We start from the raw sequence: 24,921 nt of genomic DNA on the forward strand, positions 1-24,921 counted from the left end.
CACATGTTAATGTCAGAGACCCTACGCCCTCTTTCAAAAGCGTCATATCAATTGATGATCAACTTATTCTGGAATGGCACTAGACTATTATATTGACAACTATTTAATAAATGCATCGCTAAAGAACAGCCGATGATAAAAGAAGAAAAAAATCATTGATGAGAACGTTAAAAATTTGATGCGATAGTCACTATACAAGCGCAACTTTTGAAAAGCGTACCAGTACCCGCTCATGTTCCAGTAGCCCGCTCACGAGTTCAAAAAGTAAGGTTATTTTGATTAATACACAAAAAATGTCCACAGTATAATTCTATTTGTCGATTTGAACCGTATAGCGGCTATAGTTTTCAAATTTACTTTGTGTAAACTTATCGTTTTTCAGTGTGAGCGGGCTACTGGAACATGAGCGGATACTGGTGCACTGATGGTATATTGCCGTAAGACGTAGTTAACGTCAAAACACGTTTTTGTAATGAATGCTTGATCATTGTTGGACGATAATAATTAGGGACAATGGAAATTGGCTTGTTTAAGGGTATCCTGTTTTTAACATATTCTAATGCTACGTTAAAAACTGAGCCAGAATCCAAAGTTTCATGATTTTCTGTGCCCTGGAACTATGTTTAAAACACGTTTGAATTTAGTATGAAAATCGCGTTTAATCACCGCTCGGTAAATATTACTTCGGGACGAGCTGTCTTTATGTAAATTAAAATGTCATTGAGTCGATGGAATGAACTTTTAAAATCATTTACTATATCAAAATTAGGATATTAAAGCGCAGTAAAATTGTGTCCTACACTTAGAAAAATGTACTCTTTCAATCAAACTACAAAAAGGTGTGAATTTTTCATCACTTAACAACCCAATTCGCGGTCATATTCATTAAATTTCGCGTGTGACCAAGGCGATAAATTCAAATTTTCGCGGCTTTGTCGCGATCCCATACTTTTGGTCTCATTTAACACAAAAATATTCTTTTTCAATAAAATTAGCCTCAATATATGTAAATTTCGCGTAATTTCATTAAATATACGCTTTCCCAAAAAATCATGTGATTTTACGTCTTTTGGATGCCATAATATAAGCGAGCCGAATGAAGTAAATTTGTACCAAATTTTTAATACGTTAGTGTCTGATTCGATTGCAATGCCTTCGTTTTCGTCTCTTTTAACATATAAAATGCGCGGCGTGTGAGTCGATACGAGTCGTTCTCACCGTGACGTGAGACGACTAATGTTAAACAAATGGAACTGGCGGCCATCTTGGCTTACGACGCCATCTTGGTTTTTAGGAGTTGAATGATTTTTTACCATCTCAGCGCTCATTATGTTGAATTATGAGGCCTCCGGTAAAAAAAACTATCAGATTCTATCTTTCTTATCTTATCTCAGCTGTTCAACTGATTGTTCATTTCTATCAATGGTTCTAGACCAAATAAATGAAAGAAATAATGCTATTTTAGATATGCAGAAGAATCATTTAGGTAGAAAATAAGCGTTAAAAAAATCCTATTTGATATTTTGTTTTTAAAACTAGTTAAGCTGAAGGGCTGGCTCTGTTCCAGTAGGGACGTAACGTGAGGAAAAAGAAGAATAATTGTAACGGTAGCATTGAAATTCAACATGTTGAGTGCTAACAAGGTGAAAAATTAATTCTATTACTTGTAGCAGTACCATGAATTTGTAATTATAATGTGTAAATAAATAGCATCAGTAGCAAATGTAATGAACTCCACCATTGAACTACCCCTTGAAATCGACCGCTCAGTTTGAGTGAATATTTGCATAGAACTCAATGGACTCACTGAGCTCACTTACTCTACACCGCAGTCCATAAACTAAATGAGTTCCAACTAGCCTTCTTGCGCCAAACCTCAGCAGCCATACGAACTTTGTTGAAGCGACCATGTGACGATCCTCGGACATCGACCTGTCGAGATCGTATTGAAGAATCGTTGACCCGGCCTTTCCTATTCATAATCTTCGGGAGGGCAGCGATTTGGGATATCTATCTTGGGGAAATGGGATGCTTTCACCCGACGAATTTGGAACGTTGGTGTGCGTGAAAGCAAAGTCTTGACTTTCGCGAAATTAACTTCGTTAATTTCGCGTAATATCTGGTGACGAAGACCTCCACATCTCACGCCTTATCTGAGGATCTTCAGACTTAGCTCATTCACTTCGTTCAGGTCCGCGGAAGAGGCGAGAACGGTCCGAATTAGTTATGGCGCCGTGGTGTGTTCCGAAAGGTGAACTTAGAAAAAGTGTGAAAGTGCTTTGAGTTTACCTTAATTAGATTTTCTTTCGTTTCCCTCGAATAGATTAGGTAGATTTGCTAGCAGAAAGTGCGTAGTAGTGCGTTTATTGCGGTTTAAGTGCGAGTGTAGACTTGCGGATTAAGCGGTAAGACCTTTGTGCATAATGGTGCAGTGTACAGTGTTCAACACCCGCCATCAACCTTTTTTTAATTAGATTTGTGGCACGTTGCGAGCCCGTCGCACCACCCCCATATCGTTAGAGAGCGTTTTTGACCCCGCTTTCCTGCTGCGAAGGAAGTCCCGGCGGTACACGTGGCCGGAGAGGGCAGCGTACGTTACTCCCGCGCCCTTGGCAGGGCGCCAAGCAACAAGGCCGGTTTCTACCGGCGAGGTTCTCAGCTCCGACGACGATACGTCCGAGTGAGAAACAGCGAAGGAAAAAAGTACCCCGACCGGATTCGATCCTGTGACCACCAGCGTGAGAGGCGAGGACCGTATCCACTAGACCACAGTCAGTGTCGATCGTTGGTGAGACGGCCGTCCCCCGTCGTTGAAGACCACAAATCTGCGTGGGATGTGCCGTTGAGAACGGCAGGCAAGACGATCATCGAGCGAGCGAGAAGCATCAAGAGTCGAGCACCGGAGAGGAGACCGCGTGCAGTACACGTGGTACTAATAGTTCAAGTCAGCAAACCGCAGATGCCCCCACGACAGTAGACAGCGTCCAAACTGTAAGTAGCATGCATGCTTTTTGATTCCCATGCGCATGGTGAGATTTGCCCCTAGCCTTAGCCAAATCAGCTAGTGTGGCCGCTGCAAATAGCCGTACCGTTTGGCCGCGCGTGAGCGCCGGTAGCAGGCTTTAAGTTTTGAATTTGAATCGCTCACTGAATGAATACCGCACCGCACAAGAGTACCGCACGAGTAGGAGATTTATAGTTAGTTACCGTAAGAGGGAATGAATTAGGATGAATTAGATAGATAGGCCTATGAAAATTGTCGATAAAGAATTGTACATACAAATGTTGAAATGAAAGTTGAATTGAGTTAAATAAATGGGAGTCTGGGTTACAGTACAGAACAACAATCTTTGAACAGCAATTGGCATGAGTGAAATCTGAGGCGGTAGATGTAGGAGTACATTTCACACTTCGGTCGTTTTTTTTGTAGTTTCTTTTGAGTATTTTCTGGGAAGGTTGGTCCTGAATCCAACCAAGGATTTTTCTCTCATCGAACGTGGCTTGTTCGAAGTGTTTACTGGTGAAGTCTGCCCGTGATGATACCCCTCGCGGCACTTGTCTAGTTACCGGCAGATTTCGCTTTTCCACACAAAAATTTTCTGGTTCGCACGACTTCACAGTCGTGAGGCATCTTGTTTCCCTAGGTCAGCCAACTCGTTTCCCGCCCAATAACTTTGGGAAAATCTTTAACCCTGAAGGGTCTCAAAAGGTCGGGCAACCTCCAAAAACGGTTAGTGGTCTCCAATCGGAGTGGCGCTTAAGCCACTTTAACTTACATCCGGGAAACTCGTAAGGCTGCCGGGTTACATACTTAAAACCAAGATGGCGTCAAAATCCAAGATGGCCGCCAGATTTTTTCACTCAAATTAATACTCCTATTCTTCATCTGTCTCAAATAATACACCAACGATTGAAAACTTGTTTCTTTGTTGGACAAAAAAATATGTTTGGATTGATTGCACTCGCCATATACGTCAAAATAGTAGAACATGATTTAGAAAATCGTACATATCATAGGGTAAATACCTTTGCTCACCTAGTTTTTGTAGCCTATCTTACGCAATTTTTCCTCAGCTTTCTGATGGTGATCTCAGAATTCAAAACTAGCGGTGCGCTAATGGTGGAAAATCGATTTTTCTTACAAAACTTCAAAATGGCGGCCAAATTTAAAATAGTCGCCAAAATTTTTTTCATGTTTAAATGAAAGCTATATCCTTTCTCTATACGATGCCACTAAGTTTGCTATGTGTTCCAAGTGAAATATGAGACATATCCCGTGAAGAAATACCCAAGATTTATCAAAAAATGGGCTTTTCGCAAACTGTTTAGCTAGCTGGCGTACGAGGGGTCCACCAATTTGAGAAAACAGAAAGGACCACCCTTAAGTTTTATCGAAAACTAGCGATCAGTGACATAAAATTGGAATTCTAACGATGGGTGCCGATGGCGGCCTGGTTTCAGCGAGAATTGCTCAAAAGTCTTTACAGTCCTCATCAAGTTTATTTGAATATTTCTTTATTTTTTCTCAGTATGCACCTCAAATTGAACACCACAAACTTGATAGCCATAAAAACTGGTTTGAGCACAACCAGTTTTGAGGACTATAAAATACAAGGAAGATCACTTAGAGATTTATCAAGTAACTATACACACTGAAATGTTAAATTCTTGAAATTAATCTATGGGGATCATCTGAAATATCAAATAAGTGATTGAAGAAATGTTTAAATTTTCCATTATTACGATGCGAAATTTCTTTTGAAATTGTGACTTAAGAGGCGCCCTTATTTAATAAATTTCTTCCTATATTTACCAAATGCGTGACGCATTTTGGCACCCCCTAAAGGCTGGCGCCCTTGGCGGGTGCCAACCTGGCCAACCGCACGCTACGGCACTGGCTACAACACAAATGAAAAAATCCGGAATTCGTTCGGTATGCTTCAGCCGAAATAAAAATAAAATACGATTGTAGGTTCATCTGTTTCTAATATAAATAAAATAATCATACATCTACCACGCTAGTTGGTCTTCCTCAGATATTCACTTGAATGAATGATAAGAAATAAATTACGATAAAATACATAAAAAACACTTACGCCGTAAAAAGTAAAAAATAGTATTTTGGTACTTTCTGGTCGAAAAACTAGATCGGTTGCGGATTACAGTTTGCTTTCATTCAGAAGACTGGCGTATGTTTCAATGGCAATGCAGCGTTAAACATTCGTCGGTGCATCCATTGCACAGATTATCGTTTTCATCACGGCCGCTGCGGCTAGAGATGCGTAGTTTTGCCACTTCTTCGATGTAGTGCCGTCCTTGTAGTCGGAAACGCCCTTAACCAGGATGAAACTGTCCCGACAGTTTCCTACGATGCTATCCAGCACCGAGTTCATTTCCACATCAGTGGCCACAAGACCATACTCCTGTGAGTACTGTGTCCTGAGACTATCGGATTTGATGAGATCGTATCCCGACCCGATGGGGCCGACATGAAGTCTTGTCTGAGGTACTCCGTCGACATCGTCCTGATCCACGGGATGTGCTACCTCGATGACATCCTTGTTTCCGATGTTCATGTAAAGTTTGTCAGTATTCGGGGATGGTCGCGAAAAATCGTTATCACTTCTGTTGTTGAGATTGATCAAACCTTCCTTGATATAAACCTCCCAAGGCTTCTTGCCATCATCATTCAACTGCAGCGATTTCCCGATCGCCTGCAGACAGTCATCAACTGGATAATATGTTTTTAGATCACCTTGACCGTTGTAGACGTAACAGTAAGGCTTGGCATTGGTTCTGCCCAGAGCATCCAACGAGCTCTTGATTTGATCGGACACGGCAGCAATCACCACGTCTCCCAAACGGACGTGTTTCTTGTAATCGGTGTAATGCGGAATGCCACCAGCCAAACCTACGATGAAGACGTAGTCCACTTTTTGGAATGTTCCGAGAAGGCGAGTAGTCGTATTTCCAGCGGCTGTCATGGCCTCGCGGGTGCTACCGACCGACGGTAACTTGGTGCTGACGATACGATGAGCGCCAATATTGCCCAGAGTGTACACATTCGATTCACCTGGAAAAATGCCGAATGATTAGTATTTTAGACGTGACATTGACATTGATAACAGTTGTAACGAATGCAGCCGCCACCAATTCCCAAAGCGATTATGGTCCTATGCAATAGATGTTGGTCTGGACATGTTTTTAAGTTCGCAGAGCAGGACATCTCCTTATGTTTCTGTATTTGAACAGGTTATGGGCCCAGTCACGCCCTGGAGGAGATGGTGAGGCTGATTTAATGAGGAATAAAAATTAAGCAGAAACTGTACGAGAGGAAGAGCCTCGATGAGAAGGTATAGCCTGGACGATGAGGTGGAGTCTGGACGAGGAACCAAGAGTCGGAGACCAAGATGTAGTGGTTGAAGTTGGGAAGATGCAATTGTCGGCTGATCGAACAACGAGCTCGGCGGTGCTGGCAGACACTGCATAATCAGAAATGACTTGGGGTAAGATACAGTTGGTCAGTATGAGCTTGAGACTAGGCTAGAGGAGAGTTCGGTGCCAGGAGAAGCTCAGATATCAGAAAGGGTACGGCGGCAGATGTGCGGTGTAGAGTGTAGGTACATTAGGGATCATTTATAAATGACGTCTATCATTCAAAGGAGGTCTACAAATTCTAAAAAACGATGGACGTCATATTGCAATCATCCCTCACACAAATGTATGGGCGATGTATGGACGTAAACTTATCAAAGTAGAGCGCTCCAAATGAAATGATAGAAAGGTGTCTGCTTCGCGGACGACATGGATATTAGGGTCGGTTCAAATATTCGTAACGCCACAGAGGGAGGGAGGGGGTCTTCCGTGGTGTTACGGTCCATACACAAATTTTATATTTTCCATAAAAAACCTGTTACGTGGGGGATGGAGGGGGTCTAAAATTAGCAAAATTTACGCTACGTAATATTTGAATGATCCTTCATTGGGAGAAAATTTGAAACGTTGGCAGATTTGTTCACCCGCTTGTAGCTTCCTGTTAACAGACGGACTGGTGATTAATGCGTCTAGAGTGCCTGTAAACATTTAAATCCACTCTGAATGCGTCGAAAACAAACTAGGGTGCCGGATCCTATTTTTGGCACTTTAGATTCACTACATGTATTGAAGTGTAAAGTTTCAGACAATCCCTCCTTGCAAGTGAATCATGGAAGTGTCCAAGTAGCTCTGCATCCTACATGCTGCTAGGGGGAACTGCGCGCGATAGGGTTCACTTAGGAAACAGTGTCACAATAGACAGGGATACTTTCGAAGTGGTTGACAAGTTCGTCTACCTTGGATTTTTGCTGACGGCTGACAACTGCGGCCGAGAAAGATTCACCCTCACACCAAATGCACGATGTACAAAACGCTAATAAGACCGCGGGCATGAAACGTGGCCTATGCTTGAGGAGGATTTGCAACCTCTAGGGTGTTTCGAACGCCGGGTGCTGAGGACGATCTTCAGGCAGGAGAATGGTATGTGGCGGCGAAGGATGAATCACGAGCTCGTCCAACTCCATGGCGAATCCAGTGAACAGAAGGTGGCTGTGGTATTGTGCATCCCGATAAAATTCAGAAAAAGAACTTCGCTCAATTTCCTCTTCTTTATCAACGAACTTAAGGTAACACACGATAGACTCATCGTGGCATCCATGAACAATCTATGTTCAAAATATCGTTGAAAAGAAAATATTTCTGTTGTATATCATATCGATCATTCGGTGATCTATCCGGATCATATGCTTGCTAACAACAGGCATGTTGATACACTTTCAGTTCATCTATGTCCGGTAGAACCGATATCACATCCCCAAAACTACAAAATTCATCATCATTTATGGATAGCAAACAGTTGCACCTTAAGCACCGCCAACACATTTTCAATCGAAAGGATTTTGGCGCGCTCGAACTGACAAATCCTCCGTTGCGGTGAAACTTCTTCCGTCGACGTGATGTTGGACAGTTTTCTAAAACAGTCGAGATAAAAGCCGAGCCGGCAGAGCAATGACAGTGTTAGTTCGTTCAAAACTTCGCTTCGGAAGTCCAACCGGCGAACTCCAGATTGGTGCTGCGAAGTCAATAGTTTGGCTTTGAACAGAGCAGGCCGTGATTTTGATAGAGTGCATTATTATACAACTTGGCTTGACAGTAGAAAGTGGAGAAAAAACTATCGACATTCATATACAGATAGGAACGGATCTCAAGCGAATTCTCAATTCATTGAATAAGGGTAACTATAAGATACCTGCTTTTCCGACGGACAACATCTGATCGGATCAGGTATGAGGAAAAACTAAAAGTCTCGCCTAAAAATGGGGAGACGCCTTAATGGCGGATGAAAATCCAACCGCAGAAGGCAAAAGAAATGTCTCGCCTAATGGTAGAGAGACGCTTTAACGGTTAAAGCCTGATTCGCTGCTGACAAGTAATTTCTCGGCCTATCTTGATGCATGGGAAATTTCTGCAAGGAATCGATCAAGAATGCGCTTTTTTCTGATCGCAGTACGCAGTTGAAAAGAACTGTCAGTTCAAATACGAGTCGCTGTAGAAAATTTCTGCAAGGAATCGGCGAGAAATTTCTTTAGCGATTCCTTTTCAATAGCAAATCAGGCTTAAAACCGAAGAAGGCAAGAATGACTCGCTTGAAAAAGGGAGGCGCCGAAATGGTGGGTAGAAATTCGACCAAAGAAGGCAATAAGGATGTTTCGACAGGGAGATGCCTTAGTAATAGTTGGACAACCATTCGGAGAAGGCAACTTATCTCGCTTCAAAACAAAAGACAGGCAAATAAGATAGTGATGGAGTAGTACTAGGCTGGGGAGGCAAGCGTAACTCACATAAAAAATGGAGCCATCAACTAAAAATAATTTCGAAAATACTCATGTAGGAAAGTATTTGCAATAGAAATGTGTGAACTTTTCATGATTCATATGCTGAACGCTTCATTACTTTTGCCTCATATTCCGGACACTTTGATTCGATTTCCGGACAGCTCAAGCTAATCATAAATAGAAGACTCAAATCATTATTTGAAGTCGTCGAACAACTGAAGAGACGTCTAAGGTAGTTGGTCATTATATTTCATAGATATTTATGGAAAATGCTCATTAAAACGAGCCTTGAAAGTGAAAACTTTTGAACGGTAAAAATTGAAACATTTCATGTGTAATCTTTCCCATACAAAGTAGAGTATCCGGAATTTGAAGCTGTTCGTAATATGAATCAAAACGGTATTTATTTAAATAAAAGTTGTCTGCACAAAGCAAAAACACATCTTCTGTCGAAGAAAAGGAGATGCGGTAGCTTGACTTTGAACTGAGCAAGCCGTGATTTTGATAGAGTGCATTCTTATACAACTATCAAGTCAACAAGTACCACAGCGGCCAACGTTGGAAGGATACGATGGGCAGGGCATGTAGCAGAAAGGCCGGACAACAGATCTGTTATGATGGTGTCTCTTATGATCCGGTCGGAGCAAGAAAGCATGGGGTGCAGCGAGCTAGGTGGATTGACCAGGTGCACCAGCACCTGGAGAGTGTGGCAGTCGAGGATGGAGAGAGGCGGCAATCTTCTTCTTCGTCTTCTTGGTATTACGTCCTCACAGGGACAAAGCCTGCTTCTCAGCTTAGTGTTCAATGAGCAATTCCACAGTTATTAACTGAGAGCTTTCTTTGCCGAAGTTGCCATTTTCGCATTCGTATATCGTTTGGCAGGTACGATGATACTTTATGCCCAGGGAAGTCAAGGAAATTTCCATTACGAAAAGATCTTGGACCGACCGGGAATCGAACCCAGACACCTTCAGCATGGCTTTGCTTTGTAGCCGCGGACTCTAACCACTCGACTAAGGAAGGCCCCAGAGGCGGCCATGAACCGAGTGAATTAGCGAAATGTTGTTGACAAAGTTACTGATAGTGAGAGAAGCGGAATAAAGGAGTTGCTGGTCGTAGTTTACCACTGCACGGGAAAAAAATTCTGTGGTAAAAATAACTATATTAGCTGACTACGCCCATTCTTGAAACTACCATGGAAATTCAGACCAATTTACTATGTTTACGGTACACCCCACCGCATTACTGGTACATTTGACAGAAATAATTTACAACAATCTGATTCCGACTACAGACATGGTAAAATCAAGCGCATTTCTGGTCTGCTGAAAATTGCCGGTACGAGCGCTTAAGTTAACCCCCTAAAATGGTAGTTTTTACCGCACAATAACCGAAAGTTACCCGGATAACCTCCGATGAATCTGACTTATCCGTACAACGCTTGTCATGTCACGCCGTCATGGGTGGAGATCGCGGAGTTCACAAAACGGTTGCGTTCGAATCCCATGTCAATGGAAGTGGTCTACAAATTGCCTCAACAAAGATCCATTTGTAAAACTCTCCAAATCGCTTGAGGCAATGGAGGAAACGCTACGGCAAAATCAGGAAATATTGAAATTTAACTACGCCGATGGAAAAATAGTGGACGTTCTTATGTCTATTGCGGGAAAGAGGATCAGCTACGTGCGAGTATTTGATCTCCCCCCGGAGGTGCTCGACGATATGCTGTCCGTGATGTTCGCGGAGTACGTAAAAGTAAGAACTATTACCAGGGAGAAGTTTCCTTCTGGGTTAGTCTTGGATCATCTTTACACCGGAGTTCGCGGGGCATTCATTGCCATTGAGAAGGAGATTCCACCATCAATGGAAGTCAATGGATGGAAGGCGAGGGTCTTCTATGAGGTCTGAAAGGTAAATGCTTTCTGTGTAATCTGGAAGGCCATCATAGAGATGCTTGCCCACAGCGGAAAACCAGGAAGATAAAAGAAAAGAAAAAAGGCTGGTAAGACGTATGCTGGAGTTGTGGAATGCGGAGAGCCGGATTTTCAGGATGATGTGCAATTTATAGAGGAAGAAATTATCGAGGAGACAGTATTTCAGTCAGCAGAAGGACATACAACGGATCAGCTACAATTGGAACAGCGAAAGAAAGAACAGGAAGAACTTGAACGGAAAGGAAGGCAGGAAAAGGCGTTAGCCGAGCTGGCTAAAATGGTCAACATAGCCAACAATGCCATGGATAAGCATTAGACTGGCCCTTAAACAAAAAAGTTGTAAAATTCAACGGGGCACCCCCTAGATATGTGCCTTAGGGTAAGAAAAAAGCTCTCTCAACATTTCAACTCATTTGGTTGCTCCCCCAGGTGGCGCATTCAATTCAAAGTTTGTATGGAATATTCGTCTCAAATATATTGAAAATTGACCCTATGTCACTGTTTCGTCTCGTACACTAGTTAATCGCGTTCAATTGAGCCCAGAATGACAAATTCACTAGTTGATACGCTAAAGAACATTGTTGAAGGAAAGTATTTGCAATAGAAATGTATGAACTTTTCATGATTCATATGCTGAACGCTTCATTACTTTTGCCTCATATTCCGGACACTTTGATTCGATTTCCGGACAGCTCAAGCTAATCATAAATAGAAGACTCAAATCATTATTTAAAGTCTTCGAACCACTGAAGAGACGTCTAAGGTAGATGGTCATTATATTTATATTATATTATATTTATTAAGCATCAAGCGAACGCGCGACGAGCCCAATTCGCAGCGGCGGGATCCATGTCCACGGAGGTGCTGCGCCCAAAAAAGACAGCGCGAAAGAGCTAATCGTAAATTTGAATACTTTAAAAATGTTAAAATTGTAAATTTTTTCCTATTATGTGTTTTGGCTCCGTAAAGTGCAAAGCACGTTTGATCCTGTTAAATAAATGAACTGAAAAAAAAAGAAATAAAGCATTAAACGGAGAACCGGGTTTTAATTGGGCTGGCAAACGAGAACCAAATCCGCGTTGTACAAGACACAGTATTTGCGGTTGTATAAATATGAATCATGGATATGGAGGCTAGTACCATATACGGAAGGTGCGAATAAGCTGTCTAACAACCAGTTTGGTTTCAGGCAAGTAAATCTATTCTGGACGCCTCAACGCACCGAGACCTATGGTATCCCGAATATTGCTCTAAAAGCTACAGTCAATGCGGAGCCGGGCATGTACAGACCCGCGATGCAATGCTGCATAGAAGCGACATAAATTGGTGCTACTACCAAAGCCGGGAAAACCCCGTCGGCGGGTGACGCGTCGGCATATAGACCTATCTGTCTACCAAATACGACGGGCAAGTTGTTGGAGAGGTTGATCCTCAGGCTAGTACCGTATACGGAAGGTGCAGACGGCCTGTTAAACAACCAGTCTCAGGAAAGGTAAATCTACTCTGTACGCTATCCAGTCGATCGTGCAGACAGCTAAGGTGGCAATCCGTTACTACGACAAATGAGCGGCATCCGTTACTACGCGGTTGTCACTCTAGATGTGCAGAATGCGTTCAACAGCGCAAGCTGGGAAGCAATAGCCTACGCACTTCATCGCCTCAAGGTACCGATGCAGTTGTGTAAGCTTCTAGAAGTTATTTGGATCAGTGAAGCGTATAATACATTTTTGATGCTATTGTCGCATTGCTATTACATTCATATGCAAGAGGTTTCAAAACATTAATTCGTGACATTCAGGTTGCTACTGATACATTCTTACTGCAGCCATGAATGTATTACCTGACATGGATGAGAGTAGCGTGCCATTCTTTTCAGCCTCCCATGAACGTTATGCCACAGACAAACAGACGTAACACTCTCATCATTGTCCATCGACCACCTTTTTAACGGTCGTTTCAAAAATACGGTAGGTGGTCAATCTGCCGCTCGCGGCGCTCTCATCGTTTTTGTTCGTGTTTGACGTTTACACACTACCGCCATCTGTTGGCCCGTCGGCCAAACACACCGATTTTAGCATTGGGCGTACATATCCTCGTGACTATGATTTTGATCGAAATTTGTTCTAAGTGTTACGTCTGTTTGTCTGTGGTTATGCTGTCGTGGATGACGGCAATGCAAAATGAATGTAAAAAACAATCACGATGCAACCAAGGTACCTTTAGGTACAGATACAGCAATCTAAGCAGTCAGTGGATGCGGGGAGTGGTAAACAGCGAGGGGAGGAAAATGACAGATGGTGAGTCGGCGAACTGGCGAATTTGTTAATACAATTTTCCCCTCCAGCGGTTGCTATCGTCTCCATAGTGCCGTAATGTTTATTATTACGTGTTGAAAATTCAAAAGGAACATTTTCTGCAGATACCAACGACAGTTTCAGAGTACAGGTAAAATATAAGTTTATTCCTTGGATTAGGTCTAAGTATTAATAAATACTTAATAAATTGGGTCCTAAAATGTTTAATGAATTCTTGTTTTTATTTAATAATACGAAAGAGCATGTTATTGCAACTACTTTAGCAAGTTTTCCAGCTCAAATAACGGCTATAACATTTTTAAACTTCAATTTTAAAAATGGTTTCGAATATGAACCTTGACACTTGTGATCTTGTTTGACATTCACTTTTTCGACAAAAATGCCACAGGGCATATAGTTTGAACACTGGGGTTGTTCCTATCTGACATTTCGGAAGGGACACGGAAAACAAAATATACCCAACATTTGAGTTTAAACCAAAAGGTGTGACAAAATCATAAAAAAATGTTTTTTGTACTTAAACCAATGAAAATCAATTAAAAATTGAGTAAACATGTGTTTCTGCCCTAAACTTAAGCGTTTGGAACTAAAATTGAGACAGGGCTTTAGGACCCTATTGGAAATAAAACAAATTCCTAATGTGAGGATGACACAGACGATTGCGTAGCGCGCTCGAAAAGGACAATTTCAATCACGGAGGATATTCTGTACCTACTACAGAAAATTTCATCAATTTCAGATGCTTCTTCACAACGTGCGTTTTGAAGATAGGAATTGGAGCAAAACAAGCATTTTCTATCATGGAGAAATGTGCTATTCCCGTGTAGTTCCAGTGATACAGTGACACAATTCATATTGTGTCGAAAGTGTATGAATAAAAACTTTATGCTAGAAAAAAAAATTAAAGTTACCAGAATTGTTTGAATGAGCACACCTTCATTATATTTTTATTCAAAAGCCAGAGGTTGAGGAAAAATCCTAAAGAGAATAAGGATAGATCGACGATAGAAAGCTGGAAAAATGACGAATGTGATTTTCATTTATGTTTCCTGTGACTTTTTCCAACCTAATTCTATGTTGTCATCATAATGAATTATTTCTTTTGATTTTAATATTATTCAAAGTTTTACACATGGTTGTTGATTGACGTTCACGAAACACTCGCCGTTCTCGCACAAGGTACTGTCCATAAACCACGTGCTCATCCATGGGGGGAGAAGGGCGGGATAGTTTGTTTGACCAAAGATCACGATCGACACATTTTTTTTTGTATAGACGAAAAACCAGGAGGGGACGAAGGAAGAGGAGTCTAAAAATAGGAAAATAACCCGTGAGTTATGGACAGCCCCTCAAGCTAGTGCGGCTGGTTGATACAAGAATGAAAAGAAAAACATATTTCAATCGGTGGACATTGTGAGTGGCAAATTATGATAATACAGGTTAACGTCTGCTACAGTAATTCATTACAACCATGATACATTTATTGCTGACCAAAAAAAAAGTCACAGTCGCGCGTGACTTTTATTTTCAGTATCACATGAATGTTTTTGTTGCATGAAAGTCATGGTAGTCAATGCGTGATTGTTGAGGGGGGTCTGTAGCCTTGAGGTTACGCTTTCGCTTCATAAGCGGAAGGTCATGGATTCGACTCCCAGCCACCAGAAGACGCCTCACGGAGGACTGTGCTTTGGGGAGCACATCCATCCTCCGTCAGTATCAGATGGTGACTGAGACAAACTGACCCTCTTCGCAGGCAGTTAGCCTCACTAACAGCAGAGCTCTCTCCTACCTGCTTGGTGTGAGAGTAGATGAGTAGGAGAGAGTGAAAGAAGATGTAAAATATAGATAAGTTAAAAATAGATCTGTATCGGTAAAGAAACTACAGATCAACTAATTCCGGCGCAGTAGTGGCCACGAGCACAGAGAGCCTTAAAAAAAATGAGTGATTGTCGCTCACTACAGTTTTTGATGGTCAGAGGAAGGACAGAAAAGCATTCAAATTTCCGCGGGAGTACCTTAAGGTTCAATCTGAGGCTGCGCCTTCCGAAGGGTATTAATTGTTGGGTTCGTCAACGATATCACCTAGTTAGTTGTCTATGGCTAATCAATGGAGGAAGTAGAGTTGACAGCAACGCACTCTATCTCCATAGTTGAGGAATGGATGAGCTTTAGGAAACTAGGACTGGCTCATCACAAAGACTAAGGTGGTGGTGGCCAACCGCAACGGGCGCTCATCTCGGTAGGCGATTGTACCATATATTCAAGCGATCCGTTAGATATGTTGGGGTAATGATCGACGACAAGCTCAGCTTTGCTAGCAAACGTTGAATATGCCTGTAGGAGGACAGACGTGGCGCTATCCATACTGAGGTACGAAAAACCAATCTGGTCAAAAACGAGCAGATACCTAAAGCGCTTGGAAGGATCAGGTGCTTAAGAGTATCAAACGCATACCGAACGGTTTCTAAAAAGGCCGTGTGCATCATAGCCGGGATGACGACAGTCGGGCTCATCATCAAGGAAGATGTTCAATGCTTCAACCGAAAAGGTTACTATAGGCAGTACCTGCATGGTTCGAGCACTCAGAATCTCCTACGTGCCCCAATTGTGCTGGTATGGAGGAAACAGCGGTCAAGAAACTGAGTGTATGTGCGAAACGCTAAAAAAAAGTGATTTTCTTCAGACATGAGACTTAATCCATATTGGAGAATTACCGTTAAGCGATACACTCTTAGAACAAAGTATCATTTCTGGTGATGTACAGAATTATTGGGCAACTATGAAGCATAAACCACGGTCTCCCAACTCTACGACGGGCCTAATGTGTTCGAAGGTCGCGAAAGCTGAAAGGCTGCGCAAAGCAGTGCATGTTACAAGATAGTCGGATAACAGAAGAAGACGTGGACCATCGGCCAAACACACCGATTTTAGCATTGGGCGTACATATCCTCGTGACTATGATTTTGATCGAAATTTGTTCTAAGTGTTACGTCTGTTTGTCTGTGGTTATGCTGTCGTGGATGACGGGAATGCAAAATGAATGTAAAAAACAATCACGATGCAACCAAGGTACCTTTAGGTACAGATACAGCAATCTAAGCAGTCAGTGGATGCGGGGAGTGGTAAACAGCGAGGGGAGGAAAATGACAGATGGTGAGTCGGCGAACTGGCGAATTTGTTAATACAATTTTCCCCTCCATCGGTTGCTATCGTCTCCATAGTGCCGTAATGTTTATTATTACGTGTTGAAAATTCAAAAGGAACATTTTCTGCAGATACCAACGACAGTTTCAGAGTACAGGTAAAATATAAGTTTATTCCTTGGATTAGGTCTAAGTATTAATAAATACTTAATAAATTGGAAATAAAACAAATTCCTAATGTGAGGATGACACAGACGATTGCGTAGCGCGCTCGAAAAGGACAATTTCAATCACGGAGGATATTCTGTACCTACTACAGAAAATTTCATCAATTTCAGATGCTTCTTCACAACGTGCGTTTTGAAGATAGGAATTGGAGCAAAACAAGCATTTTCTATCATGGAGAAATGTGCTATTCCCGTGTAGTTCCAGTGATACAGTGACACAATTCATATTGTGTCGAAAGTGTATGAATAAAAACTTTATGCTAGAAAAAAAAATTAAAGTTACCAGAATTGTTTGAATGAGCACACCTTCATTATATTTTTATTCAAAAGCCAGAGGTTGAGGAAAAATCCTAAAGAGAATAAGGATAGATCGACGATAGAAAGCTGGAAAAATGACGAATGTGATTTTCATTTATGTTTCCTGTGACTTTTTCCAACCTAATTCTATGTTGTCATCATAATGAATTATTTCTTTTGATTTTAATATTATTCAAAGTTTTACACATGGTTGTTGATTGACGTTCACGAAACACTCGCCGTTCTCGCACAAGGTACTGTCCATAAACCACGTGCTCATCCATGGGGGGAGAAGGGCGGGATAGTTTGTTTGACCAAAGATCACGATCGACACATTTTTTTTGTATAGACGAAAAACCAGGAGGGGACGAAGGAAGAGGAGTCTAAAAATAGGAAAATAACCCGTGAGTTATGGACAGCCCCTCAAGCTAGTGCGGCTGGTTGATACAAGAATGAAAAGAAAAACATATTTCAATCGGTGGACATTGTGAGTGGCAAATTATGATAATACAGGTTAACGTCTGCTACAGTAATTCATTACAACCATGATACATTTATTGCTGACCAAAAAAAAAGTCACAGTCGCGCGTGACTTTTATTTTCAGTATCACATGAATGTTTTTGTTGCATGAAAGTCATGGTAGTCAATGCGTGATTGTTGAGGGGGGTCTGTAGCCTTGAGGTTACGCTTTCGCTTCATAAGCGGAAGGTCATGGATTCGACTCCCAGCCACCAGAAGACGCCTCACGGAGGACTGTGCTTTGGGGAGCACATCCATCCTCCGTCAGTATCAGATGGTGACTGAGACAAACTGACCCTCTTCGCAGGCAGTTAGCCTCACTAACAGCAGAGCTCTCTCCTACCTGCTTGGTGTGAGAGTAGATGAGTAGGAGAGAGTGAAAGAAGATGTAAAATATAGATAAGTTAAAAATAGATCTGTATCGGTAAAGAAACTACAGATCAACTAATTCCGGCGCAGTAGTGGCCACGAGCACAGAGAGCCTTAAAAAAATGAGTGATTGTCGCTCACTACAGTTTTTGATGGTCAGAGGAAGGACAGAAAAGCATTCAAATTTCCGCGGGAGTACCTTAAGGTTCAATCTGAGGCTGCGCCTTCCGAAGGGTATTAATTGTTGGGTTCGTCAACGATATCACCTAGTTAGTTGTCTATGGCTAATCAATGGAGGAAGTAGAGTTGACAGCAACGCACTCTATCTCCATAGTTGAGGAATGGATGAGCTTTAGGAAACTAGGACTGGCTCATCACAAAGACTAAGGTGGTGGTGGCCAACCGCAACGGGCGCTCATCTCGGTAGGCGATTGTACCATATATTCAAGCGATCCGTTAGATATGTTGGGGTAATGATCGACGACAAGCTCAGCTTTGCTAGCAAACGTTGAATATGCCTGTAGGAGGACAGACGTGGCGCTATCCATACTGAGGTACGAAAAACCAATCTGGTCAAAAACGAGCAGATACCTAAAGCGCTTGGTTGGTTTGACTTTATTAACGAGATTTAAAGCGCTTGGAAGGATCAGGTGCTTAAGAGTATCAAACGCATACCGAACGGTTTCTAAAAAGGCCGTGTGCATCATAGCCGGGATGACGACAGTCGGGCTCATCATCAAGGAAGATGTTCAATGCTTCAACCGAAAAGGTTACTGTAGGCAGTACCTGCATGGTTCGAGCACTCAGAATCTCCTACGTGCCTCAATTGTGCTGGTATGGAGGAAACAGCGGTCAAGAAACTGAGTGTATGTGCGAAACGCTAAAAAAAAGTGATTTTCTTCAGACATGAGACTTAATCCATATTGGAGAATTACCGTTAAGCGATACACTCTTAGAACAAAGTATCATTTCTGGTGATGTACAGAATTATTGGGCAACTATGAAGCATAAACCACGGTCTCCCAACTCTACGACGGGCCTAATGTGTTCGAAGGTCGCGAAAGCTGAAAGGCTGCGCAAAGCAGTGCATGTTACAAGATAGTCGGATAACAGAAGAAGACGTGGACAAGCTAGGAGAGCTAGAGAGTGTGGGTCACAATCAACAATCCAAGAAGAAGAGTCAACGGTTTGAGGTAATTGGCGAAATATTGTTGGTGTGGTTTCATCAAAATAATTGATGCTCTTCATGAAACTGAGAGAAGCTGGTTAACGTGCACAAACGATGCGTAACAAGGACACACAAGTGAAGTGAGTAAGAAACACACACAGTTATGAAAACGCGTTCGTTTTGTGATACACATATGTGTATCGTCAGAACCGAAGAAAGCAGCAACATGTTGGTTTACTGGATGATCTTACCAAATCGTCTTCTACTTCGTCTATACCTCTGCAGGCCATTGATTGGAGCCTCGGGAGACGTTCCTGTCAGTATTGATTAGTTAGAATTTTGATGTGATAAAGTTTACCCTATAGATATCTTAAAAGGAGCGGTAGCATATCGGATGAGTTAAAACGTTGGTCAACTGTTCCATGCTGTTATTCCACTTCCTAACAGATTGGCTTACGGAAATAATAGCAATACTCACCTACGGTGGTGTATCGAACGAATGTTTCCTTGTTCTCCAGCATGGCATCGACGGCAAGTTTTTCGCAATACTGCGCGGTGATGATGGCAATCGTTGGTTGCTTGTTGGACGCAATGGTTGGCATCTGTTTGACGATTTTAATCTCCTTATCGTCGTGATGTATACGCGTGAACGAGTTGAACTCCATCGATTTGATAAGACCCCGCTCCTTCAGCAGGAGCATTATTTGAAGTACTTCTTCCTCATCCCATCCGTTGTCCCTAGAGAACAGAGAGTTGAGTAAAGTATTAGTTTATAAGCTCAATACTATTCCTTATGATTCAAATCGAATCTCACTTTGCTAAATCTTCCGGAGTTATGGGATTCGGATAGGCCTGTTCAATCATCTCCAAAATCTTTTCTGGTGTCAGGGGAACCACCTCGAACTGTGAATCCTCAAATGATACTGGAAAAATAAATAAATGAAACGTTGCATTATGTTGGTTTCTAATGAATATCTAGGTGAACATCTGGACAAGTGAAACAGGAAAATGAAGTGCAAATTTTGGCAGAAGTTAGGTACCAAAAAATAGCGAGCCTTATTAATTAATTAGGGAGATTATGTGGTTGTGCAATATGTATAGCCAAAAATGGCATAAAAATTTCGGACTTCAACAAATGCGTAGTATACTTGTTTTCTTTTAATTCTTAATTAAAAAATTGAATGTACATGTAGAAGTAACATACAAATATAACATGTTGTGATTAGGGCATCTAAAGCAGCGTTACAAATCGTATGACGAGTTAGATAGTTTTTCTTTGGAACTAGCCGTTACATTTGGTAAATACTCTGCCAAAGATGTCGGGTACTTTCAAAAGTGTTGCAAAAGCTATGGCAAATTACAAAACGCTACCGTGAATTTCATATTTTTATCGGAGCTTTTCAAAGCTGAGCAGTTGCAGATAACATGCTCAACTGTGGTTTAAATGTAACTGTATTATTTCCGTATTGACTGCATTGATACTCCGCTCCAGATTAGTCTATGATTAGTCTCGCAAAGCCGTTAAAGCACTTCGAGCAGGTGAAACCAGCAGATTACCCTGAGGGAGCAGAGGTACACAATCGTTATCGCACATTGCATATCGCATGCATACAAATAATCAGAAACTCAAAGTTTATCAGTATTGGAAAACTTTCTTAGACAGTCTGAATGGATCCCAATCTTCAACGCCTTCAGTGGTAAGACAGTGTCCATTTATTACGTAACTCTAAAATTGGAAATTTTCAACCCTGTCCGTAACGGTTTTTGTAAGAAAAATTTCAAATTTTTGTATGAGCCGTAACGCTTGAGCCTACTAGTCCCTTTCAATCGACGGCGCTAATGTATCATATCAACCTTTGGTAGCTGCAGCACTCGGCGACGATTCCGCAACTCTCCTCCAGAAGCAACTATAATGACTCCTTCGTGCGATACATTCAGCCTGTTTTACATCGCTCCCTAATTTCCACGCTTCTAACGATCCAAGCAATGATTTATAGTTAACACGGCTTTCTCGCTTCTTAAACCAACATTTCTGGTAACTCGACCGACCCACACCCAGATAACGTCGGTTATCCACTACGGAAGAACCTTCCCGCTTCTAGAGTTAATCGTGGCTCTCCATTAGGGTGCGGCTTATTTTTCAAAAGTTCTCAAAACCAAAAATTCGTATGCTCTACTGAATTCTCATCATATTAAAAGAGAAACTTCAAAATATGAGCCAAAAATATTAACATTTAGAGGTGGCGCAAGCGTCTTGAAGGTGAATTTTTAAGTTATGAAAAATGACCATCAGTGAAATAAACATAACTTTGTTATTTTCCAACCGATTTTGAAACTTTTAGCATAAATAGCTTTAAAATTAAATTTGTAAAAACTTTGTAGAACATCGAATTTATCTAAAATCAAAACTAGTCTTAGTTAAAAATACTTTTATCCAAATTTTTCCTCATTTTACTAAAAAAATCATTTTTGTTCGACCATAACTTCATAATTACTCAATCGATTTTGAATCTTTCTTCATGTTTGTAAAGAAAATTTATTTGTTTTTAAATTGTTCATTCAACACTTTTTTCTTAAAAATGGTTTTGACTTAATAATTCAACAAAAATTACCCAAAAACATGATTTTTCAATGAAAAAATCAAATTTTTGTTGATTATTTAAGTTTTTTTCGCCGGACATTGCACTTTTTCTATTAAACTTCAATTTATAAAGCATCTTGCTTTAATTGCGAGTTGAATAGTGCATATATAATTTTACATACGCAAAAATATTTTTGTTGCAGAATTATTTCAAAATTGTTGCAAAGTCACTCACAAAGGTTAAACAAATGAGAAAACCCAGTTTCAGCTTTAGAGATAATATTTAACTGGCAAATAATTAAAAAAAACTGGCACTTTTCGTTAAAAAATCATGTTTTTGTTCAGTTTTTGCTGAAAAACTTGGTCAAGACATATTTTTAGTGAAATGTGATGTATGAAAGGTTTGAAACCAATTGAATTAGCTTCAAAATCATATAAAAAGATTTGGAATCGGTTGAGTAATCATGAAGATATGGTCAAACAAAGTTGAATTTTTTAGAAAAATGAGGAAATTTTTTGAATAAATTACTTATAACTAAAACTATTTTTGATTTTAGACAAATTTGATGTTCTATAGAGTTTTCATAAATTTTATTTTGAAGGTATTGATGCTAAAAGTTTCAAAATCGGTTGGAAAATAACAAAGTTATGTTTTCTTCACTGAAGGTCATTTTTCATAACCTGAAAATTTACCTTCAAGACGCTTGCGCCACCTCTAAATTTCAATATTTTTGGCTCAGATTTTGAGGTTTCTCTTTTAATGTGATTAGAATTCAGTAGAGCATACGAATTTTTGGTTTTGAGAACTTTTGAAAAATAAGCCGCACCCTACTCTCCATCTAACCATTTAATGGCACGAAAGTTTGATGATTCCCATCCCTAAAATCAACTGAAGACCCGACTAAATACCGACCCATTGCTCTCACGTGCTGTCTCTCCAATGTGATGGAAAGAGAAGTAATCCGTCGGCGTAAGCAGAAGCTTGAACCGGAAAGACGTCTTGACCATAGGTAACATACATTCCGATCAGGATACGGTACCAACACATACTTTGCAGCGTTGGACGACATGCTTCACAAAGCTTATCCCGAATGGTTACACATGTAAGTGATATCTCTAGATACAATATGGCCCATAAAAATACGAAAATCGTCATATCATATTTTATGGTAGTTTTTATAAGAAAAATGTGAACGAAACAAAAATGTAGTTAATTATTTGTATTGTTTGATCTGTTTAAACTCAGTTTTTTGCTTTGGACATGATTTTTATCAGCTACTACTTACTTACTACTTATTTGGCTTTACATCAATTGGGTCCTAAACTTTTTAATGAAATCTTGTTTTTATTTGATAACACGAAAAAGCATGTTTCTGTAACTACTTTAGCAATTTTTCCCGCTCAAATAATGGTTTTATCATGTTTGAAATTTAATTTAAAAATTTGGTCCATAAATGAACCTTGACACTTTTGATCATGTTTGACGTTCGCTTAGTCGACAAAAACACCACAGGGGTTTTAGTTCGACCACTGGGGTTGTTCCTATCTGACATTTCGTAAGGGACACGGAAAACAAAATACACCCAAAATTTGAGTTTAAGCCAAAGGATGTGACAAAATCTAAAAAAATGGTTTTTGGGCTTAAACCAACGGAAAACATTAGAAAATTGAGTAAACATGTGTTTTTGGCCTAAACTTAAGCGTTCGGCACTAAAATTGGGACAGGGCTTTAGGACCCTATTATCTTGATAAAGCCTCGCCAACAATAATTCGCCAATTCACTCGGTTCATGGCCGCTTCTCTCCATCCTCGACTGTGACCCACGCTCTCCAGGTCCTGGTGCACCTGGTCAATCCACCTAGCTCGCTGCGCCCCACGCCTTCTTGTTCCGACCGGATTCGTAGCGAACACCATCTTTACAGGGTTGTTGTCCGGCATTCTTGCAACATGCCCTGCCCAGCGTATCCTTCCAGCTTTAGCTACCTTCACGATACTGGGTTCGCCGTAGAGTTGAGCGACCTCGTGGTTCATCCTTCGCCGCCACACGCCGTTCTTCTGTACGCCGCCGAAGATCGTCCTTAGCACTCGGCGTTCGAAAACCCCAAGAGCTTGCAAGTCCTCCTCGAGCATAGTCCACGCCTCATGCCCATAGAGGACTACCGGTTTTATGAGCGTTTTGTACATCGTACATTGTGTGCGGGGGTGAATCTTTCTTGACCGCAGTTTCTTCTGGAGCCCATAGTAGGCACGACTTCCGCTGATCATGCGCCTTCGTATTTCCCGACTAACATTGTTGTCAGCCGTCAACAAGGATCCGAGGTAGACGAACTCGTCCACCACCTCGAAGGTATCTCCGTCTATCGTAACACTGCTTCCTAGGCGGGTCCTGTCACGCTCAGTTCCGCCAACCAGCATGTACTTTGTTTTCGACGCATTCACCATTAGCCCGACTCATGTTGCTACGCGTTTTAGGCGGGTGAACAAATCTGCCACCGTTTCAAATTTTCTTCCAATAATATTCATGTCGTCCGCGAAGCAAACAAATTGTCCAGATCTCGTGAAAATCGTGCCCCGACTGTTAAGTCCGGCTCTCCGCATAACACCTTCAAGCGCAATATTGAACAACAGGCACGAAAGTCCATCGCCCTGTCGTAGTCCCCGCCGAGACTCGAACGAACTGGAGTGTCTCGGGCGAACTTCACGCAATTTTGCACACCGTCCATCGTTGCTCTGATCAATCTTGTGAGCTTCCCGGGAAAGCTGTTCTGATCCATGATTTTCCATAGCTCTACGCGGTCGATACTATCGTATGCCGCCTTGAAAACGATGAACAAATGGTGCGTAGGGACCTGATACTCACGGCATTTCTGGAGGATTTGCCGCACGGAAAAGATCTGGTCCGTTGTCGAGCGGCCGTCGATGAAATCTGCTTGATAACTTCCCACGAATTCGTTTGCTATAGGTGATAGACGACGGAAGAGTGGGATAGCACTTTGTAGGTGGCGATTAGGATGGTGATTGCATGATAATTTTCACACTCCAGTTTGTCGCACTTTTTGTGGATAGGGCATATAACGCCTTGCTTCCACTCCTCCGCTAGTTGTTCCGTTTCCCAGATTCTGACTATCAGCCGATGCAGACAAGCGGCCAACCTGTCCGGGCCCATCTTGATGAGTTCGGCTCCGATACCATTACGGTTTTGGTACCGGGAGTACCGGTACAGAAAGTACCGGTATTACCGACCAATTTTTGGTACCGAAATACCGGTACAGGAAAGCATTGAGTACCGGTATTTTTGGTACTGATGAAGAAATTGTAAATGGTACGTAACTTTGATAAAGTTCGTTAATGGAGAACTTCTCAGGTCGGTCAATGGACGTATTACGTATAGGCTAATTCAGATTATCATCTTTTCAGCAATAATGATGGTTCTTCTCCGTACATAAAAACGTTAGAAGCAAGCTCATTGTTTGCATCTTGATTCAGTAAAAACATGT

General features: G+C 41.4%; 1 protein-coding gene across 6 annotated transcripts in view; it reads right to left on the bottom strand.

Annotated features, from left to right (window-relative positions):
• Positions 1-4,966: 4,966 nt before the first annotated feature.
• LOC5576007 overlaps positions 4,967-24,921 on the bottom strand; it is an 83,779-nt gene continuing 63,824 nt past the window's right edge. For 4 of the 6 annotated variants that reach the window (XM_021850343.1, XM_021850336.1, XM_021850338.1 and 1 more), the window contains 4 exons: positions 19,658-19,766; positions 19,322-19,581; positions 19,095-19,157; positions 4,967-6,073 (listed from right to left, as the gene is read on the bottom strand). In XM_021850343.1, coding sequence (XP_021706035.1) covers positions 5,214-6,073; positions 19,095-19,157; positions 19,322-19,581; positions 19,658-19,766 — 1,292 coding nt within the window. In that variant the 3' untranslated portion in view covers positions 4,967-5,213. The remainder of the gene's footprint in view (positions 6,074-19,094; positions 19,158-19,321; positions 19,582-19,657; positions 19,767-24,921) is intronic. The other 2 variants (XM_021850345.1, XM_021850352.1) reach the window with 1 other exon arrangement.

Source organism: Aedes aegypti, chromosome 1 (assembly GCF_002204515.2).
Source record: "Aedes aegypti strain LVP_AGWG chromosome 1, AaegL5.0 Primary Assembly, whole genome shotgun sequence".
NCBI lineage: Eukaryota > Metazoa > Arthropoda > Insecta > Diptera > Culicidae > Aedes > Aedes aegypti.